General features: G+C 34.1%; 2 protein-coding genes and 1 long non-coding RNA gene across 4 annotated transcripts; 1 reads left to right on the top strand and 2 right to left on the bottom strand.

Moving 5' to 3' along the window:
- Positions 1-4,546: 4,546 nt before the first annotated feature.
- On the top strand, positions 4,547-10,463 carry LOC108341305 (O-fucosyltransferase 16). 2 transcript variants are annotated; one of them, XM_052876077.1, is made up of 10 exons: positions 4,547-5,154; positions 5,252-5,335; positions 5,410-5,500; positions 5,628-5,704; positions 6,247-6,335; positions 6,425-6,608; positions 7,433-7,614; positions 8,707-8,809; positions 9,152-9,483; positions 9,571-10,463. In XM_052876077.1, exons 1-10 carry the CDS (start codon positions 4,987-4,989, stop codon positions 10,010-10,012), a joined length of 1,752 nt encoding a protein of 583 aa, XP_052732037.1. In that variant the 5' UTR covers positions 4,547-4,986; the 3' UTR covers positions 10,013-10,463. The 2 variants fall into 2 exon arrangements, with proteins under 2 accessions (XP_052732037.1, XP_017434491.1); XM_017579002.2 differs by having other exon boundaries at positions 4,549-5,154; positions 5,252-5,302.
- Positions 10,464-10,835: 372 nt separating this feature from the next.
- On the bottom strand, positions 10,836-21,080 carry LOC108341307 (uncharacterized). Its single transcript, XM_017579008.2, has 11 exons — positions 20,390-21,080; positions 19,230-19,315; positions 18,905-19,098; positions 17,793-17,832; positions 13,720-13,801; positions 13,558-13,635; positions 13,329-13,454; positions 12,517-12,638; positions 11,776-11,815; positions 11,558-11,632; positions 10,836-11,153 (listed from the first exon to the last, which is right to left on the bottom strand). The coding sequence occupies exons 1-11, from the start codon at positions 20,725-20,727 to the stop codon at positions 10,985-10,987; spliced, it is 1,350 nt and encodes a 449-aa protein (XP_017434497.1). The 5' UTR covers positions 20,728-21,080; the 3' UTR covers positions 10,836-10,984.
- LOC128196145 (uncharacterized) lies at positions 13,808-17,786 on the bottom strand. Its single transcript, XR_008248309.1, has 3 exons — positions 17,108-17,786; positions 16,800-16,871; positions 13,808-16,673 (listed from the first exon to the last, which is right to left on the bottom strand). It is a non-coding gene; the product is annotated as an uncharacterized LOC128196145 (long non-coding RNA).
- Positions 21,081-21,948: the final 868 nt, after the last annotated feature.

Raw genomic sequence — 21,948 nt, 5'->3', positions numbered from 1 at the left:
TATTTACGATTTTTGGTATGTTAGATTTAGTGAAAGTTGTTGAGTAACTCCTTGGATAGAAAGCTGTGAGAGAACGAGTGAAACCCTAGCGATTGGAAGTGCACTGCTAGACCAGGTAAGGGAAGCTTTAGTAATTTAATTTAATACTTGTTTGATGTGTATGAAAGCATGAAGTGCACTGGATGTCTGAAATGTATGAAATAATTGATATTTAAGTATGCATGAACGAGCATGGTTGTACTGGATGTATATGGGTGATATTGTTTGAACTGTATGTTGAGAATGAAATGTATGATTTGGAATATGAATAAGTTTCGGTATGGTTTGGGATGATAATATGAATTTTGTAATGTATGAGATTTATGGTGGAGAGAAATTATAAGTTATGAATCGTATGAAAACTGTAAAGTTATTGTAAACTGAAAAATCTGGAAAATATCATGTTCTCTGCTTGATAAAATACGCTCGTCCTTGTACGGTCATATACCGTTCGGTTTCTCTAAAATTGATTTAGAGTGAAATTCTTTCATTTGGAAAGGATTCTGTCTTAGAACGAGCATCCCCATTTGAAATGCTAATTGAGCGTTCGTCCTAAGTGGCGTTCGGTCTTAGACCGAACGCTCGTTCAAAAAGGTAAATGATAAGTAGCGCTCGCCCTTCTGTCGAGCGTTCGTCTTTGATAGCGTTCGACCTTCTGTCGAGCGTTCGTCTTTGATAGCGTTCGACCTTCTGTCGAGCGTTCGCCTTTGATAGCGTTCGACCTTCTGTCGAGCGTTCGTCTTTGATAGCGTTCGACCCTCTGTCGAGCGTTCGTCTTTGATAAGCGTTCGGCCTTATGTCGAACATTCGTCTTAAACGGCGCACGGTATTCTACCAAGCGTTCGTCCGAAATAGTGCTCGGCCTTATAACGAGCGTCCGTTCTAAATCGCGCAAGGTCTCCTATCAAACGTTCGTACTAATTGAATAATTATTGATTTTAAATAGCGTTCGTCCTGATCTCAAATAGCGTTCGTCCATACAGTAAATTAACGTTCGTCTTTTTAGAGAAGTGTAACTAAGATTGAAAATGTGATGTTGTGGGAATTATAAAATGTGCGAACCATATATGAGATGAAATTATGATTTTGGAATTTGAACGAGCGTTCCAAGGAGGAACGTCTCTCTGATTTGAATATGATGAATTGTGTAGTATGACCATGGTAAAATCGCTGATGGCTGATCATCCTGATATTCCGTGAGTGCTCGTCCTCATGTAGAGGGGAGTAGGTCATGTGTGGGAATGGCAGGAGACCCTAGCCCTATTGAGTACTTTGAGGCCGATAGGGTTAACCTCGGGTGGCAGCTGATGGATGGTTCCAGTTACTACATCACCCGGGTGCACGAACGCCTGCGGTTACTTGGATTCATACAGTCCGGACGGTCGTCATTTATGAGAATTGGATAATTTATTCTATTTTGATTCATTGATGTATGTCTTGTGTGTTAATTTCTGATGTTAAATTGTATGTGAAATGTATGAATTAAATTACCTAAGCTTACCCTTGCAATTCCTTGTGTTGTCTACTGTCTATGTACGTCCGTCTTGTCAATGCAATGATCATCCGTTGTGGATGTGAGCAGATGGTGAGGCGCCACTTGAAGAAATGCTGGAAGAAGAAAATTTGGAGGACGCCAACCTTGTGGAAGTGGAGGTTAAAGCCGAGCCTTAGTGCGCTCGTTAGGTTTTAGTATTTGGTTTATCTGTATAGTTTTTGGGGACGTTCGGTTGTTTATTTTGTAAACCGTTCGTTGTTAGCGTTCGCTGTTTTTGGACTTGATTATTGTAACGCTACAATTCAAGCCGTTCGGCTTTTGATCTCTGTTAGTTGTAAAGACTGTTTACTGTTTACTGTTAATTATAATTAATTCTAATTAATGGTAATTACTATTTATTGGGATGTTACACTTAAAGCTTTTCACAATTTTTCTAATCCCGTGTCCTACATTATTATTCATGTGTTATTAATCTCATGTCTACCAAGTGTCATTTAGCATAATTAAAGTGTTACTACTTTTATATCTCTCACCACATACAATTCCGATGTCGAATTTCACAATAAAAACAATTTTAATTTTTTCTACAATTTAAGTTTATTAATAAAAATAACCATATCATTTTCACATTAGTTCTTCAATAAATAATAGTATAACTTGAATGGAAAAAATTGGTTAAAAGTTAACTTCAAAAACAAGGACTTACATCTTGTTTTTAATGCCTAAAGGTTTCATAACCACAAAGCTTCATCAATTTAAGTTCAATGTAATATTGTAGTCTTGTTATATTATATGTGTATCTAACAATCCATTTACTATTCAGAGTATTTAAATCAATTTAGTTTACATTATTCTATCCTTAGTTATTAAACCTCTAAATATATCTGGTAATATCAATAATAAACTAAATAACATGATAATAGTCATTTTTACAATGTAATAATTTACATACAAAATAATGTCAGTATCAAAATATACTTTAAGACACTTTTCCTTTAACACATTATTTCTCATTTTTTTAATTATAAAAGTATGTTAAATAAATATAAATGTATCAACTTATCATTATCAGTAAAATTTTTATTCACCTTAATGTTGAAAAGACGTTAGTATTTTTTATGTTGAAAAAAGTTTTTACACTTATTTGATATTACTCTTTGATTTATACACTTTCATTCATCATCTTTTTTTTTTCTTTACAAAATACAAATCAGTTCACTTTATTACAATCATTTAATCTTTTAATAGATTGTCAAATGATAATTATTGGTATTGTACAATCTTTTTCCAATGTTAAGAAGGTAAAGGTCAATATATAATTTTTATAAAAAATATTTATTTATTTATTTTATATATAAAAATTCGTGGTTACCTTCTTCTGTCTTTTTTTTTTCTTTTATCTCCAAATTAATTTATTTCAATAAATATATTTGACTTAAAGTATCATGAACTTATAATTAAATTCGGTTAACAAATGTTTTATGAAAATATGATCTATATAAATAATTATTAGACCTAATCAAGTAATTTTCTTTTAAATAGACTTATATAATATGTATAAATTTATTTTTTTTTCAAAATTGTTAGACATAGTTACAAATTGTTTAGAAACAAATAAATGAAGAGTTATAAATTGTTTGGAAACAATGAAATGGTGGGAAGGAAAAAAATAGTAGAGTAGAGAGAACCATGAAATGTATGATTTTTAAAATATGGAAACCATGAAAATCTTCATATTTTCTTAAGGAATAAATAATACTCACAACTTAACATAAATCAATAAACAAAAATAATATTAATAATAAAAATAAACAACAACAATAATAAAAATGCTATTAAGAGTATAAAATAATATATATTTTATTTAAAATCAAATATTCTTAAAAAAATTCAATTGTATTTAATTTTTTCTACTTTTTAACCATGAAATTGTCATTTTTCTCCTTTTATTTTATTGACCTGTGTTCTTCTTAATATCTCTCTATTCCCTTCATTTGAAAGAATAAAAGTGGACGAATAAAGTAGAAATGTCTTTATTACGTAAATTGCTTAAATAAATTAAAATTGAACGAAGTTTGATGAAAATGTAAGTCTATTCTCATCAAAACATTCCTTTTGTTCAAAGTTAGGAATATAAAGTTGAATCAATCTTTTTCTTTATTCTAAAATATTAAAATAACAAAACATTCTTTACCCCTATTAGTTGAATTGGAATAAAAAGTACTGTCATCCTCTTTTTATGTGGGAACAAACAGTACTAAATATATAAAATGACTAATTTCAAGAAGTTATTTAATCTCAAATTATCATCATCTATAAGATTAAATATCAATATAAAAATATTGTACACTTCTAATACAAAACCATAAAAATATTTATAAGTAAATAGATATATTTTTCTTTAAAATTCCTCTCTGTCCAAGTTAGGAAACATAACTTTTTTTACAATTTATCACAAAATTATTCAATAATAGAATAATAATGAATTTGTTTCTCACCAAATTTAATACATTCCATTTTTGAGTCACTGTTTTTTATGTAAAAAAGCAACTGATTTAATCTTTATAAATGTTTTTAATCATTATTATTATTTTTCAAAAGATTAAACAATCCTACTAAAAAGATTTTTAAAACGTTACTTATTTCAATAAATTTTGTAATAAAATAATTTAATGAAAATATAGTAATTATTGTCTTAAAGTATATCTTCAATGTTTTTAACATAAACAAATCACTTAATTTTAATAAATCTAATAACTTTTTATTTCAATTGAATTTTTTATTTACATTTAAATAAAAAAATTTCCTTAAAAATGACATATATAGTATTTATTTTCGATGCATTTATATAAATAGTTTCTTGAAAATATTATTACAGAGAGGATATAAGATTACCGAGGTACGAAATGCTTAGAAAAAACGCTTCGACCAATATTCCAGCCTTAATATTTGATGGAAACATTTTTTACATGTGTTGATATTTATCCCAACCATTGAACAGCATGCGAAGTTGACAACAAATCAAATCTCCAAAATTTGGAGGAAGAAGAGAGCAGTGATGCGCGTTTGTTAAAAGGAAAAGAAAAAGATGAAATAGAAGGACTGCGACACAGTACACGTGGGAGGCAAAAATAAGAAATAAGATAGGCATAACAGATAGAGATGAAGAAGGGAAGCGTCATAAACCTTACCTGGTAGCGTTGCAACGAGAGAAGAAGGAAAGGCTCTCGTATTGTTACCAACTCTGTTGCAACGCTATCATATCGAACAAACAGATCTGTTTTCGCAACGCACCACGCCACAGGCAATGCCATGCTGTAGTTGTGTGAGATTCAGAATTATTTATTAATTATTTGTGTGAGACGAACATGAAACTGTAATAATTTTATCGAGTTGGTGCTTCAATAAGCACACATACACGCTCAGAGAGAGACAGAGAGAGGTAAAGAGAAATGGCATATCAGCGGCGGCGCCAACACTATTATCAACGGTTTCGTGTAGTGATCCCGGTGTTTTCTGCCGTCGCCGCCGCACTACTCTTTCTCTTCGCTCTCCTCTCGTTTTTAGCTCCCTCTCCCGTCGAAACCGATCGTATGCACTTGAAACGACAACACACTACGGTACTCTTTCTCTCTCACGAATAGAGGTTTCTGATAGTTCAAGTAATTGATCGCACATTCCTAATCGTTTTGTTTTATGTATGGAATTATTGTTCAGATTAGCTTTCATGAGGATGTGGCGATTGAACATCCGGCGTTCCGCGTTCCGGTTAGGGCTTTTCATTTGCTGGCTTCTGCGATGGTTTGACGTTTATGTTATTGGATCTTGATTCCGTTGTTGATTGATTTTGTCTTAATTTAATGATAATAATTTAGAGAGACGGAGGAAAGTTGGGACGCGATATCTGGACTTCTCGAAATTCAGAGCACTTCTACGGCTGTAGCAATTCCAGCAACAAGTTTCAAAGTGCGTATCATTGTTGGTTCAGTAGTGTGGAGTGATGCGATGTAAACCTTTTTCGTTTGAAACTTGGATTTGGTTTTGGATATATGAATGTGTGTAATGACCGATAACTATGCATTCCGTGTGGCAGAAGCTCAAGTGATTACACTTCCGAATCGATATTTGTTGATTGCGACAAGTGGAGGCTTGAATCAGCAAAGAACGGGGGTAATTATTTGGACTCTTTGTGATTGTTATAGTCAATGATGGATTTGATATTCGGCTTCTGTTTCTACTTCTAAAAATTGTGGGTTTCGGAGTCTGATTTTTTTATCTATACACTTATAGTTAATAAAAATGTGAAATGAACTTAAAAATGGGGAAAATGCTTCTGCTGCCTCAATTGGATTCGGTCGAAGATTGATGTTGTCGAACGGAATCAACTTGTTTTTGCAGTAGTGAGTAATGTGGCATTTCGTAGTAGAGGACTATTTTTTCTTGTCTCTGTATCTCTCTCTCAATACACAATTATACTGACAATCCTATTGTTTGCTTCCATGGATGAAATATATATCCCTTATCCTTCTGGATGTGCTAGGTTTTGGACAAAATGTTCCCCTAAATTGTTTGCTGCAACCATTGCATCTGTTTTTCTGGTTATGATGATGCATATCGCAATGGTACATTACAGTATAGGATATCTGTTGTTGGAACACTCTATAATTATACTCTGCTATTAATGCCAATCCTTCTGTTTCCGTAACTGGCAGATTACAGATGCTGTTGTTGTTGCACGAATTTTGAATGCTACGCTTGTTGTTCCAAAATTGGATCAACGATCTTTCTGGAAAGATTCTAGGTCAGTTAGAAAAGAGGCACGGATTGCCCCTGTGATTTGATTTGGATATCCAAGTATTGTGCAATGGTGACATACTTTACTTTTTGCAGTAACTTCTCAGAGATCTTTGATGTTGATTGGTTTATATCACATCTTTCCAAAGATGTCAAGATTATAAAGCAACTTCCCAGTAAGGGTAGGAAACCATTATCTGCATACAATATGCGGGTTCCAAGGAAGTGTAATGAAAGATGTTATATAACTCGCATATTACCTGTAATCATGAAAAAGCATGTAAGTTTTTTTTTTTAATCTCCTGAAACTATTACTGGTGCTACTGTGGGTTCCAACACACTGGATTCTCTCTGTTAAGTAGATGTTTCGTTAATGCATTTAGATCAAGGACTAGAATTCTATTCTTGGTTAGGTAGATCTTATACAGAGTCTATTAGATTTGATTAAATGGTTTTATTTGAGTGTATGAACTCTTCAGCATTGGTCCTCCAATGAGTTGAATGCATGAGTCTGATGAATTTTATCCCCCAAGTGTGCGATGCCTAACTTATCTTATGAATCAAGCTAGGTTATTTCTACTCCTTTACCTTTTTTTAATGTCTTATCTAAATCTTTTCTATCAGCGAAGCACTCTTATATTTCTCTGTCTGCAATATCCCAATCCATTCACCTCCTCAATTTTGCCAAAAAATTTCAGTCAAAAAGATATCATTCGCTCAGAGCCACATATTTTATCCACCATATCTAACGGCTGAGAAAGACTACCTTGTTCAAATTTCAAACCCTGAAGTTCTCAACTTTTAGAGGACTTGAAATCCAAGTTTTTATAAATTACAGGATTTTTTGAATTTTTTGAATTTTGCTTTCCATAATGGGACATTTTGTGTTCACAAAACTGCAATAGATGTTCAAGAAATTTAGATTTCAGAAAGACATGAAAGCTCTAGTTAGTTGTTGCCAAATGTTACATTTTTTTAAAGATTTGATAAACAGTAATTAATGCCTTAAAATTTGAGACCTTTTTCTGACCACCATATAAATGGATAACTATTTGAATGTTTACTTATTCAGGAAATCTATTTGTTTGCTTCATTTTGTGGCAGGCTGTCCAGCTTAGCAAATTTGACTACAGGCTTGCAAACAGGTTGGATACAGAATATCAGAAGTTGAGATGTAGAGTTAACTACCATGCTTTAAAATTTACCAGCCCAATACTTGGAATGGGGGAAAAATTGGTCCATTGGATGAGGATGAGAAGTAAACATTATATTGCACTGCACCTAAGGTAGTTTGATTGAATTTTGGTCTTTTATTATCTGTATCCATCGCATTAAATCTCCAAAATTTGGTATCAATTTGATTTATCAATATGATGACCACCAAAACACTAGAATATATAATTAGTGTTTATGCCTATGCTGATAAATCTTACGCGGCTGCATTACATGCATATACGTATATGCTAGATAAGGATATCACGAAAGTATCCATCCAATTTATTTCCATAAAATATGAAACACTTACACAAGAATGATCTGTTTCATGGAGGACCGAGTTTTGACTGACAGCATTTGCAAGTAGTACAATTTAAATTGAACCAGTGAATTGCCATGTGCATTCTTGTTGACCCTTTTGGTCTAACAGCCAGTTGTTGCCTTTTTCCCTTTCTCCTTGTCGTAAAAAGTAGCCAGTTTGTTTGAGAAATTCCCAAGCACTCATTTACATGCTCATAATTTAGGTCAAGTCCACATCCTGAGCTTAATCTGATTGATCTTACTTGTTGCAGCTTTTGTTGATTCCAGAGTATTAAAACCCTGTTTGGACCGGTCGGTCCGATTGGGATTCAAAGGTGTATACAGCCCAATTTACTTTTTAGATCGAGCATGTCTCTAACTTGGTGTAGATTTCATCGTACTAGAAAAAAAGTTAGTTTTTAAGCGGTATAAACCTGTCCGAATGGACCGTCCGTTTTTTCCATTATATTAATAAAAGACCCATGTCCTGCGTTCCTGATAGTACTCTCTCGAGACCTGTGCTACATTTGTTGTGTACCTCAAGACCCACACTGATATGCTTGTAACTCGCTGTTTCTGAAAATTAATTCAAAATAATTAAATTGTGTGAAAAGTGTAATAGCTGAGAACAACACCCGCCACCTTGTTTAGCTTGGAGAGGTTTACACCACCACACACACTAGTGACCCATTGATTATGTACCTCTACAAGTCAAAGATGGCTTGAATTTTAAAAACATTAGCTGATTCTATTTGCACAAGCAGCAATTTCTTTTATTCTTTTACATTTAAGATGCAGTTAATTAGGTAGAATAAGAGATGATAATTGAAATTTTTTTACATTGATTGCCATTTTTTGTACAGATTTGAACCTGATATGCTGGCATTTTCTGGATGTGATTATGGTGGAGGAGAGAAGGAGCAGAAAGAACTAGGCGCAATAAGGCGGAGGTGGAAGACATTACATGTAAGTCTCACATGTTAAAATTTTATATACCGACTATAATTTATTAGGAGATACTGAGAATGTGATCACATCTTGTTCACTTTTAGGTAGCTTTTTTTTTTTTATATATGCTTGAGTGGAAATCCAAAACCATAGCAGTACACAGGATACACAAACTTAACAGGATCCTTTCATAGAATGAATAACAACAATGGCTTTAAACGTCTGAACATTCTTCACCCTGATAGTGGCAAGATGCTATGAAATTAGGACTTAGTCGAGAAATGTTTGGCTGAACTATGTTTACACTTTTAAAAATTGATTTACGGACTGGTAAATAATATGAGGAATATTGACATGCAGAGAAGCAATCCTGATAGGGCAAGGAGGCAGGGAAGATGCCCATTAACCCCAGAAGAAGTTGGTCTCATGCTAAGAGCATTGGGATATGGTTCTGATGTTCATATTTACGTTGCATCAGGGGAAGTATATGGAGGGGAAAGAACACTGGCGCCTCTCAAGGAATTGTTTCCTAATTACCATTCAAAAGAGACCATTGCTACCAAGGAAGAATTACAATCATTTTCTTCATTTTCTTCTCGCATGGCTGCTCTTGACTTCATTGTCTGTGATGAAAGTGATGTATTTGTAACCAATAATAATGGAAATATGGCAAAAATTTTAGCTGGACGAAGGTATGTTATACTCCATTTACATCTATTTTAATTTCTGTTGTTTACTGATATCTATTGCTAATTAGCTCTCTGGGAACTTTCTTGTAGGAGATACTTTGGGCATAAACCAACCATTCGTCCAAATGCTAAAAAACTCTACCGATTGTTCTTGAATAGAAGAAACATGACTTGGGATGTTTTTGCGTCCAGTGTCCGTAATTTCCAGAGAGGCTTCATGGGGGAGCCAAAGGAGGTTAGACCAGGTAGAGGCGGATTTCATGAGAATCCATCGACCTGCATATGTGAAGATTCCACAGCCAAAGTTGAGAAACATTCAGGACCTCGAAAACATGGAAAGGATAATACAACGAATAGAAATGCATCAAATGATGAACCGGATGTTGACAATGAGGCTGAATGGCCAGAAATGGATGATGATGATGATGATCAGAATGATCTAGCAGATAAGGGTACATTCAATGAAACATTTTCGGACTATGATGCTATGAACTTCGAGGATCCTGATTTAGAGGAAATTATATCAGATTAGTGATGGTGCCTTGTCCAGTGCTGATGTACCTGTTGACTTATTATGGTTGTTTGTCCTCATCACGTTCCCTTGCGCAGTTGCTGCTCAATTTGACAGCTGCTGATAAAGCCCAAAAAAGGAAACAGAAAAGGCGCTCCTTTCTCAATACTGGCGAACTATAGTAAAAAGAAATCCAAAAAAATTAATCATACGATCATCTTCTGCATTTCTAAGGACATAATGACCTCAGTTTGATGGTATTGTTTTGGACTTATACTTGAATCTGTGAAGAGGGGATCAGAAGCGAGCAATGGAAGTAGATTTAGAGGACAGTCGTTCGACATATAGAAGCTGCACACAAAATTGAATCGAGTTTGCTAGGAAGTAGGAAAATTTGTATATCTGTACTTACTGGTTTGTCTTCCTGTCTTCCATTAACGTATAATGAGGTCAACATAATTTTTAGAAGCAACTGGATGTCAACTGTCGTTTATTCGCCTAAAGGGAACGTAGCAATCAATAGTGTTGTCCTGACAGGTTAACCATTTTAAAGCATGGATAAATTCTTTTCATAAATGTTGTCATAATGAAAGGTAGATTTTATTTCCAATAATTTGCTTGCGTTGGGTGCGAAATGTATAAAGAGCAATAGTGTAGGGTGGGAAGCTCAAGGGTGACAGACACAATAGTTTTATCTTACCAGCGATTGCCGACTAAATTTGACCGAAAAACATTAAATATCAAGCTGCGTTTAGCATAATTTATGTGGCACAGTATCGATTACCGTAGAAAGTTATCCAAAATAATGACAAAATTGTCAATTTTAAATAGTGGAAAACCAAAGGAGAAAAGTAAAGGTATAACATTAAAATGGAAAGAATGAATAAAATGATCGATCCACAGTATATATTACAAAATGGGTTCCACTCGTTATGATGGAATCTCCCTAAAATTGAAGAAAATAAATAATGGAGCTTGTAAGTCAGATCATGTTCATTGTGAAGGGGGCAAATCTTGAGGCGAGTCATCATTAGCCTCAGGTGATAGAGGCGAACCAAAGTCTATATTAGGGAAGACACCAGGAGGCCTCTCCCGAGGCTCAATTGAAAGTAATTGGGTTGAATCACCCACAACATCCGCCCATCCATAGTGAGGTTCCGCCCTAAAATTTAGACATTATCAAATTCAAATTACCAATATGCCTATCATCATTCATAATCACAAACGTTAATGGCATTTTATAATCTAATTATAGAGATCAATTTGTGACTAATACTCGGAATTTTAATTCAAAATATATTCTATTTTTAAAATGTACAAAGCAAAGATTGAACCAGTATTATGTTTCATCCCGATCTAACACGTCTATCACTGTATTGTAATGCTTGAGTATTTTGTAGCAATTTTTTTCTTTATGAAAAAACGGAAAGAATATGTACTTGCGGGTTACCCAACAATCGCTAGACACATACTTCTATATGGACTAAACCCATCTAGATGCATCAAAGGCCTTTGGATTAACTAGAGGACATGAGCAATAGAATGGCTAGTTGCCGAAAATCTTACTCATAGTACGTTTCTTCATCTACAACTATATCCCAGCTTTCACCAGTTGTGCTATTTCCATACTTATGAACTTTCCTGTTAAAAACGAAAGCGAAACAAGTCGATATAGAATAAAAAACTGGGGCATTGGATGCAGATCTATTTAACAATCAAAGCATTTTTAAATTCATGAACAAATAATCCACTAATCAGCTGTAAGTAAACTTTAGATACCATACCCATTTCCAAAGTGTTCTTCTCCCCAAGTTCTAGACCAACCTGGTAAAAAGTAGGAATATGGTGACAGAAGACCATGTTAGCAAGCATGTAAAAGCAGGAGTGAAAATGAGAGAAACCCAGAAGACCCATTTGCGGAACCAAGATTTGTTTGAACAAACTTCTTTTTAAGCATCAGTAGGAGAGAAAAAAATCAGAAGAACTTTTCCGCAAACTCAAATTAATTTGTGCACAAGCTAATTTGTAAAAGTTCTTTCATATAACTTTTCTAAATTTTTATTTTGCATGAGTTAATTTCAACTCACAACAAAACACATTTCATTTTTTCCTTTTTCCTTTTATTTCCTATAATTGCGTATAGAAAAAATTGTCCAAAGATTAGTTCAACTCTTTAGAGTCATACACTCATGTTTAATACTTTAAAGGACAAAATGCATTACATATTTCATATCTTACACACGAAATCAACTATCATGCTTTATTCAAATGGAATGCAACCTTCGACTATTAAATCTTTGGGAGCACTAGAGAATCATGAAATGGAATGAAAAGACACTTTCATTTGAACTATTTCAATAATTTTTGTGGCTCATCGATAGAAAAGTTTTAGAATTAATAATATAAATCACAATTTGTTATATTTTATCACATTTAATTTTGTTGAATATTTATGATGTTTCGTTATTGAATGGTAAGAATATGAAAGTAGACTTTTCACTAAAATTTTAGTGATGGTAACATACGTTCACTGCTTGGAGATACGTGCCATGTTTCTCCGTGTCTTGAACCTATGCCTTTAAAAAACCTCTCCTCCCACTTGTCCCCCCATTTCGTTCCAAGCTCGGTTTCAGCCCACTTATCTGTCCTGAGGAAGTGTAAGCAAGGAGGAGGAAGCACAAAGAAAACTAATTTTAAAACCCAGAATAAATTTTTTATAAACTCAAATATTTCCCTCGTATCCGAAGAAATCAACACATTACCATTAGAAAGAAGGAAAAAAAATTAAAAAGAACAATGACCACAAATTAAAAAGTAAGACATTTCTATGCTCCTGAAAAAACTGTCATAATTCAACGCTTGACAGTATCCATTGACATTAGCATAAATCAAAACCAATCTTACATCATGAATACTATTTTATAAGATAAAATTTCGAAAAATCCTTGCTGGGCTAAAAGTTTGAAAGATCCTGAAAGTCATGCAAATTAAGTTCATGTTAATTTTAAGTCTACAATGTCTTAAAAACTAACCAATACAAATAATAAAGATATCCACCATTTGATCACATACCCATAGTCATTTAGTGTTTTTAAATTTTAGTGCACAAAATCAATATAGTAATTTGATGTTTAGATTCATCAAATCATTCTACAGTACGTTATTGAAAATTAGACGGTACAATTACGCAAATTTCAATACAAATGAAAACCAACTCTACTCACCAAACCACACCCAGTTATCACTACAAATTAATAAGCTATTTTAAAAAATATCTTGTACAGAGCAACATGACATTGTAAATGACATTTTAAGATGGGAAAATCAGAACCCTTACCATTTGAGAACAGACCCTCTTCCATCATAATGCTCTCCCCACTTTTCCCACCATGATTGTTCATTCAATCTACCATACTTGTGTGCTCCTTTCTCGGTCCAGCCTTTAGCATCATATTTTTCCCACCTAGCCAAATTGAACAGACACAGAATATTGGAATGCATTAGACCTATTTATAACGCATACAGAAAACCAAACACCCTCCCCCTGGTAAACTACACCACCTTACCATTTCTCATACCATCCAGCATTTTCAGTTCCTGATTTTGCTTGTTTTTGTGCACTCCTTTCTATTCTTGCTATGTTACTGCAAATTTAAACATGCAAGACATGGTGTGAAGAATTCACAGGGTTTACCTAATCATCACGAGCAGAGAAATAAAGTAATGACCTCCATTCGTCTTGATGAAGATTTTCCTGCCACGTCTCCCACCAAGAATCCCCCTCAGAATTCCTACCAGATTTCTCCACACCTGCAAGATCGTATAAAATCAATCAAATGCACCAACAAGTCACAGGATTTATAATTGTAGGTTATCCCCCATTGTCGAATGGTGTGGCCAAAATAGTGTATACAAGTGAGGGACAATTCTATGAGCTAGCTGTTAGGGTTGAACTAAACCCAAAAACCAGATTTTAAGATGGCTTCAAAACTATATTCAATCACATTTAGATATTGAATCCTACAAAATTCACACTCAGGAAGCCCAAATCTTGATATGAGGGGAGTGTTGAAAATCCCATATTGTAGGGACAAAATAATATATACAAGTGAGGGACAACCCTTACCCTATAGTTATGGTTTTTAAGTTCAGTTACACCCAAACCCAAAGTCTTCGAAGATTATTTAAGAGTCTAACAAGTGATACAACAAACTGTTATCCAGCATTTCTTCAATCAATTACACCATTGGATGATAATGATACTCGATTCAGAGAAATGTTTTAATGCCAGCTCATGTACGGGAATGGCAATATATGAAATTACAACTCAGCAACCCCACCATCGTTGATAAATGATCATTCACATCAAAGATATCACATCGAGATCCAAAGTACACAAGCTTATTTTTTAATTGTGAACTGTAATTTAGAGACAATGAAAAATGACTTCAAATATATTGTATAGATGATATATAATGTTTAATCTAATAATTTTAAACTTGAAAATAGATAAAAGAACTTAATCAAAAGTCTTATAAAACAAACAACTATTTATTGTAAAGCCTCTATTTTGGAAGAATGGAAAGAAACTAATAAAACAACCAAATATATTGTATGCATTGAATGATTGGATGACAAATAAAGTAGAGGAATAATCAACTAAAATAATTTCAGAAGAACTTTCTTAATTTCTTTCATAGTTTCATTTACAATTCCAGCTTATATAGCTTTTCTAATTCATTCATGAGATTTGGTTAAAGAAAAGTGTGAAAAGAGAAAATAACGAATCATTCAATTATATGATATAACAACACTATGTGTTGATTACAAAAGAAAAACCCTGTGAGCAGAGAAACTAAGCGTTTTTGGAATGATATTTTTGAGATTTTAATTTCCAGAATTGAGATCAATAGATGTAAAGTGACAATCATAAAGAATACTTAAATTTAGAAGATGATGAGTGATAATTCCCATGTACGAAACTCGTACAGACTTGTATTGGTATTTACTTGTATGTTTTGTTAAAGATACCTATGTCTGCGACTTTATCAATTTTGAGTATGATCTTTTAGAATTTATATGTACCTACCGTATATAAAATATAAGAAATTTCAGAATAATAGTTATCCTGCTATACGCTATCTCACTGTAGCATTTTTAGTGTCTGCCACTGTGTACGCTATCTGGGATTTCAAACATTGCAATTCAATCAGCTAGATTTCTAAGGTTGGGCACTAGGCATGGAATGACTATCTGGTTTGGTCAAAATCATGGAAACTTCAAGGGAATCACTTTGAAAAGTCTGAAGCAAAAGTGATCTTAAAAGAAGATCCATCATTATGAGGTACAGCAGTATGTAGTGAGGGCCCAACTGTATAATGGGATCCAATTTTATACAACTTATATTGACCTGCTAGGGAACATGACGATAAAGGAGGCTCCATACTACTATGTAAGGAGTTTCAAGTCTTGTCTGACAGTGGGAAATAATCTGTCTATAAAGTGAGCTCATACCAATTGGCATGCTTGACATGGCAACACTGTTTTCTTTGTGGATTTTTTTTTTCCACAAACTGGATTGATCACACATAACGAACCTGGAAGGTGCATGCAGGCAAAGAAATATGGGAGTGAAATCGCCAAATTTTGAAATTTTGGTCCCATATGGGTTCCTGCCTTGTTCCTTTAGGAAGCTAAAATAAATTCAACCACCACAACAAGACAACTTTTTGTTATATATACAAAAAACCTTACAAACTATATCTTTATTATAAAAATTATCTCTAATATACAAACACCAAACATTATCTCTAATATAGCTAGGTGGTTTCATTGCAACCCCTAAGAATGCCTACTTAAGTTTGTCAATATACCATTCTTTGTAGTGGTAGATCACCTAACTAGGTATATATATGCACTTTGTACACGTCCGTCTCCCTTTCATAGCCAAGGAAATGGCAGAAAACTTAATCCAAGAGGTGCTTAGCTTACACGGATTCACCCTTTGACAATTGTTTCTGATTGAGGTAAAGTTTTTCTTAGTAACTTTTGTATCAACAAAAAGAAACTAAGTTGCAATTTAGGTCAGCCAGCCTCAACTTGTTTGACAGGTGGGGGCAGTAAGCAATCATCTTAAATCTGCATTACTTGTTGAGAAACTAAAGCAATGGAAGAAATTATTAATATTATAAGCAGGCGCTGAGCTTTGCTCTGATATAAATTATCAAGGGCATAGAAGTCCACTCATTTCTAAAAAGGCAAGCAATCACTCAGTAGAAGAAAATATGAACTAGGAGCTAGAGAAAACGGATTTAACTATTGAATATCTCGCATCGACTAGAAATATAGTCAAATTGTATATAAGTGTGTAAATCTTATATTACCAAACGAATGTTGTGAGGTTAAGTTCAACTTAAAGTCTACTTTTTAAGATTATATCAAAGTTTATCCAAGCGAGGTGTGTTGAACCTATCGTGTCACCCACTATCAAACTGTTATTGGACCACCTATAAACATTTAGTTTGATGGTATCAATCTCATGGAGAAGCTCAGCCAAACAAACTCTTGATTTATAAGCAACTCTTATCAGGCTAACTTTCTAGTTGGTTCTCTGGGCCTCATGTCCCCTTCATTCTAATGAGAAAAAGCCCTTTCAACATGGCATAATCCAGTTTCTTTAGAGCTGCAAAAGAGCATTGCAATTGTTAATGGGCTCCATGATAATTAGTCTATTGAATACTTAGTAGAGGTCAAAATGGGTTTTGAATGAATTGGTGAACCCAGTTTTAAAATGCCGTGTTATAATTACCTTGAAGTCCTCCCAACACCATGTAGATGTCTTCTCTCCCCATCAATGATATCTATCCAAGGCCAGAACTTCCTACAAGCAACAACATATTGAGCTTCTTCTGAGTGATGGAATTTAATTTGAAATAGCATTCAATCCAAACAATACACCCATACGCATCATCAAAGAATATTAGAATCTCCATTTTCCTTTCTCTCCATTACAGTGGAATGGGAGTATCTTTACTGCATCAAGATGATGAATATGACTTACGAGGTTCTTTCCCATAACTCCTCATCCATGAACACTTTCCAACTTCCTATACTTACCAATGACAATCATTACAGCAAGAGCTTCTTGATCTCACTCAACTTTTCTTGATCCACATCTATCACTCCTGCCTCCATCAGAGCTTGTATGATGACCATCCAAGCTCTCAGAATCAAGACTATAATACCAAAATGACAGGTACCAGGGTATTATAGATAAGGAAAATTTGTATTTTACTAAGTGTATAAGACCCATGTCAGCTAATTACAGAGCCTAAAACAATGTGTATGAGTATAGAACTGAAAAACTTAGCATTATGAGAGTGCTTAGTCTCCTCCGAACAAGAGTTCAAATTGATTACTGCCTTCCTTCCTTTGACACACTTCCTATAATTGACTTCCCTCTCAACTGGATCACATGTGGCATGCCACATTCCACATCACTGGGCAGCTATTAGCTTATTCTTCCTTCTCCTATCCACGATCTTAATCAGTTGATTCATTTTGGACCCTTTTATAAATTAAATGTCACGTTTACATACATGTGCATATAAGCATAGCCCATCCAAATGTTAATAATAGTTAATTAACTAAATGAACTGTTTGGGCAAGGCCCAAAGGTAAGTTTGAAACCCTCAAACTATATTCTTTTTTACCAGGAAAACCATGTACTTCTAGAAGTAATTCTGCACTGGCCCTATAGTATTTTAAGGCTGCTATTTCAAATATAAAGAAAAGAACGTACCTAGTTCCTTATATCCAGTCCAGTCACTCTTCTCCCACCACTGCCAATTAGATCAATAAAACCAATTAAAAGGAATCCACCTGAGGTGTGATACAGATAACACTACGAATACTGTGAAACTAACATTAAAAATGAATCCACCAGGGAAGATGCTAATCAGGCTATCATTAAAAGAAGAGTTTTGTTAATATCAACCCTTGGGCTTTTATGTTAACTAAAAGTAGAAAGTTATTATTGACAAAGAAAGTGCTCATTACATTGAAAATACAAAAGAACAATAAATTATATCTTTTCCAATAAGACAATTCCACTTTTAATTGCTTAAAATCAATCCTAATGACTGATTTTAACAAAACGAATGAAAACCCAAACCACCATACTCCCAATAAATTCAAATTGAAGTCATACCTGGTTCAGCTATAGAAGAATTACATCCAGATGTTAGATTTTAAAAATAGTACAGCATTCCCTCATCAAGAAGATGGGTATTTTTACAGAGTTACTTGGCACTAAAAATATTTATATCAATAATAACTGACTTTCAAATTACTAGAACTAATCCCAAAGTTATAGCAAAATTCTGTCGAAATATTCAAATGCAATGCTAGATATTTTCTAGGTATGTGGAATGCTTACATATCAAGATCTTATTACATTGAGCGACACTTCGTATTCTAATGCATTAATATCAACTACGGTATTTAATCCAAGTGGAGAGAAATTACTCTAGACCTGTTTAAAAGAAAATTCATGAAGCATTATTCAGCTACAAGCTTTCATTGTTACCGTTTTTAGCATAAAACATTCATAACCAGAAGGTCAGCACAGATATCTTTATTATCTAGGGTTTGGAAATTAAGATCTCTCCTTTTCATTTGGTACAAGGGACCAGTCCTCTACCATGGTATGACGATTTCTTCAGGCAAACAACAATAAACAGCAGGTATCAAGAAGATTATATGTGATGACTTCCTCAAAAGAATTGGAAGATAGCTTTCATTCAAAAACTTGCATTAACGTAACATGCTTTCATAGATTTATTACCCTGTTTAATATTATATTTTATTTTTAAAAACGTATACGGACATTCAAATATTAAAATTACAATATACCGTTTCTTTCCATTCTGAAGAACCATCATGACATTGACCACCCATTCTTGTCCATCTACATCTATATCCATTTTCACCCAGTTCTTCCCCACTTTCTCTGTACCAGGTACTCCCATCTTCATTTGTGCCTGACTCATTAACGTTTTCATTTAACAAGCTGATACCCCAGTCCTTCTCATTTGCTATACCAGTGTCTGTTAGGAATCAGTGAACACAAACAGTTATAATACTTAGCACTCCATGATTGGTCACTGAAGAACATCATCAGAACGCCTTCAGTAATGTTTGCAGCAAAGCAGTAAGGATATAAATTACACAAAAATACCTCTTTTCGGGGGTGTATCACGTGACTGTGGACCAGAATTTCTCGGGGTGCAACGTGGAGAAAATTTTTCCTGCTTCAGAAATGATCTGTTGCCATCATGGCACAAAGCAGCATAACCACGAAGAAAAATCTTCAATTACAACCATATGTTGCATATAATGTATAAACCATAGCCAATTAACATTCAAGGGTATAAATCTCTTGCTCAAGAAAAGCTTCATTTATTTTCAATAAAACCATTTGACAACTGGAAAGCAAAGACAGGGAGGAAAAATTGAAAACATGCTTCATCCTTTCTTGCTTTTAAATGTAGGTCAGAACATTTTCAGCACCGTGACATTATTAAAATCTAGATAAATTCCTTCCCAAAAACGTTTAACAATTCAAAAAGAATTGACCCTTTAAGTATATATAATGAAATCAACCTTCATAATGTATGTACTCAACTCAATATTACAAATATTGTCTACCCCAGCTCGCACTTTGTGTACTTAACCTGCTAAATCATTCAAGTCTCCAATAAGGTCGACGCATCATAATTTTTACATACTAACCTAATGTGCATAAAACCACTCTCTTCCTCTCATCTCACAAAAACCATAACATGGTACTCACGCGTATCAACATGTCGTCTGTTGGCCCCATAATGTTAGAAAATATGAAAGAGAATGCCAAGAACAGGATAGAAGTTTTCGTAATTAATTAGTTCACAAGCAATGATGTTATAACACACATTCCACTCACCAGGGAATCAACATGTCGTCTGTTGGCCCCATAATGTTAGAAAATATGAAAGAGAATGCCAAGAACAAGATAGAAGTTTTCGTAATTAATTAGTTCACAAGCAATGATGTTATAACACACATTCCACTCACCAGGGAATCACCTCAACTTACTAATTGAGCCAAGACGATACAAGCACATTATCAGCTACCACAAATGCATAAATATTACAAATCGCGATGATAAACTTGTCAGTCCATTCGAATAGATAATGAAAGTAACATCTACAAAATGCAGATCCAATATCATGCAAAAACGGCAACTCAACACTGTTATCCCTTTATTTTTAATTTTTCATCAATAAAAGACGCAAGGTTATTAAGACCTAAATATAGAAACGAATTTTCACGCAACAACAGTTTTAATTATTAACGTACGGTGGAGAGGCGAAAGGCATTGCGGCAGGAGAGGCCTGAACCCTCACTCGGTGAATGTGAGGGTTTTTCTTGGTATCGAACCTCCGTTCCTCGTTCTTGTCTCCGCCGTTGCCAGGTCCACTCGTTCTGCGAATCGGAGTTACCGAGTCAGAACAGCAGCGCCGAATTGCGCCACTTCCGAGTCGAACTCGATCAGCGAAGTCGAAGCAGAGCTTTCTACGCTTGCTCGGAGCTAGCTCCAGCACGTGACTCTTGTGAAGCGGAACGACATTGAGCGGCGCTAGTCTCAGCTTGAAATCGAACTGCGTAGTGGATAAACCTCTTGAACTCGCCGCCATTGACGAATGCAAACACACATTGACGAATTAGGCAGCGAAGGATAGTGCGGCGAAGCGTGACCGCGCTGTCGCTTTTCACCGTTTGGATTGTGCGGCGGAGTGTTCAGAGAATAGCAATGCGAACGAAATTGGAATCGGCGGGGTATTTGTTAAGCAAGGATGAAAAAGAAGTTGGGAGTGAGTGAGAGAAATCGTTGTTTTGAAGCATTTGATCTGAGAGTGAGAAGGTGGAATTTGAACAGACGTGAAGAGAGGTGAGAAGAGGAGGGGAATGGTGAAGAAGGGAAGAGAGGAGAAAGAGAGAGAGAAAGAGATCAGATCCGGGCTGGACTTTGATCATACTACGAATCCCAAGATTTACTCCAATATACATATACACGTGAGCACGTGGGTCCCACCAACATTTGTGACCCTTAACCCTTATTCCACTTTGGTCTTGCCACGTGTCACTCCTACAACAGCCGTCTGTATCTTTGTTGGATGAGGAGCACAAAATCAGCTGCCTTAGAGCGCTCTTTTTTTAATTATCTAACTTGTGGATGAATTTCAATTAGGACACCTGTGATTTTAGTTAAAGATAGAATGTAGCTCATTGTACATACTTTGCATGGTTTACATTTTCATTGTATAAGGAAATCGGTCCGGTGAAGAAAATTAAAGTAGCTTTTTAAATGAATTGATATAATTTTTAAAAAAGAAAATTTTAATATTAAAACTATTGATGAGTCTCTTTAAACTATTAAATGTTGTAAGAATAATTCATAAAAAAAAGTTAATATTAAATCTTTCAAAATAAATTTTTTTAATAAGTACTAAGTTTTAGTAGATTATGTTTGTTGGATAAAAGTTTTACATATTTAATATTATTTATCAATTTGTTTCATTTGTTATTACGGTTAATTGTTTTAAATTAAAAAGTGTTCATGTTTATAGTGTTGTTAACTAATAATATATCAAATTAAAAAAAAAATCATATTTTTTATGAACAAATTCATTATGTTAATAAAATATTCATCTTGATTTTTTTTACAATGAACGATATAGTGGTTTACATGTATTTATTCAAAATATTTTTCATAATAAATCTTATTTTTTATTATGAATTTGATACAATCTTTCATGTATTGTTTTCTTTTTCTTTTTTAATTTAAATTTTTGATAAATTTTTCATGTGATGTCTATGGTTAAATATTTTAGTGCCTGCATAACTAAGTTATAAAA

Source organism: Vigna angularis, chromosome 4, assembly GCF_016808095.1.
Source record: "Vigna angularis cultivar LongXiaoDou No.4 chromosome 4, ASM1680809v1, whole genome shotgun sequence".
Classification (NCBI taxonomy): domain Eukaryota; kingdom Viridiplantae; phylum Streptophyta; class Magnoliopsida; order Fabales; family Fabaceae; genus Vigna; species Vigna angularis.
Note: the sequence above shows the minus strand (reverse complement) of the source record. Positions and strands in the feature narration are given on the sequence as shown.

What these genes read in the sequence shown, in the direction of transcription:
- LOC108341305 (XM_052876077.1), top strand. Translation starts at nt 4,987, where the DNA reads ATGGCATATCAGCGGCGGCGCCAACACTATTATCAACGGTTTCGTGTA. An exon ending in TGAAACGACAACACACTACG is followed by an intron (nt 5,155 to 5,251) that starts GTACTCTTTCTC and finishes ATTATTGTTCAG; the next exon opens with ATTAGCTTTCATGAGGATGT. An exon ending in TGAATCAGCAAAGAACGGGG is followed by an intron (nt 5,705 to 6,246) that starts GTAATTATTTGG and finishes CGTAACTGGCAG; the next exon opens with ATTACAGATGCTGTTGTTGT.
- LOC108341307 (XM_017579008.2), bottom strand. Translation starts at nt 20,727, where the DNA reads ATGGCGGCGAGTTCAAGAGGTTTATCCACTACGCAGTTCGATTTCAAG. An exon ending in AGAGGGTCTGTTCTCAAATG is followed by an intron (nt 12,639 to 13,328) that starts GTAAGGGTTCTG and finishes ACACTTCCTCAG; the next exon opens with GACAGATAAGTGGGCTGAAA. An exon ending in GATGAAGAAACGTACTATGA is followed by an intron (nt 11,154 to 11,557) that starts GTAAGATTTTCG and finishes TCTAAATTTTAG; the next exon opens with GGCGGAACCTCACTATGGAT.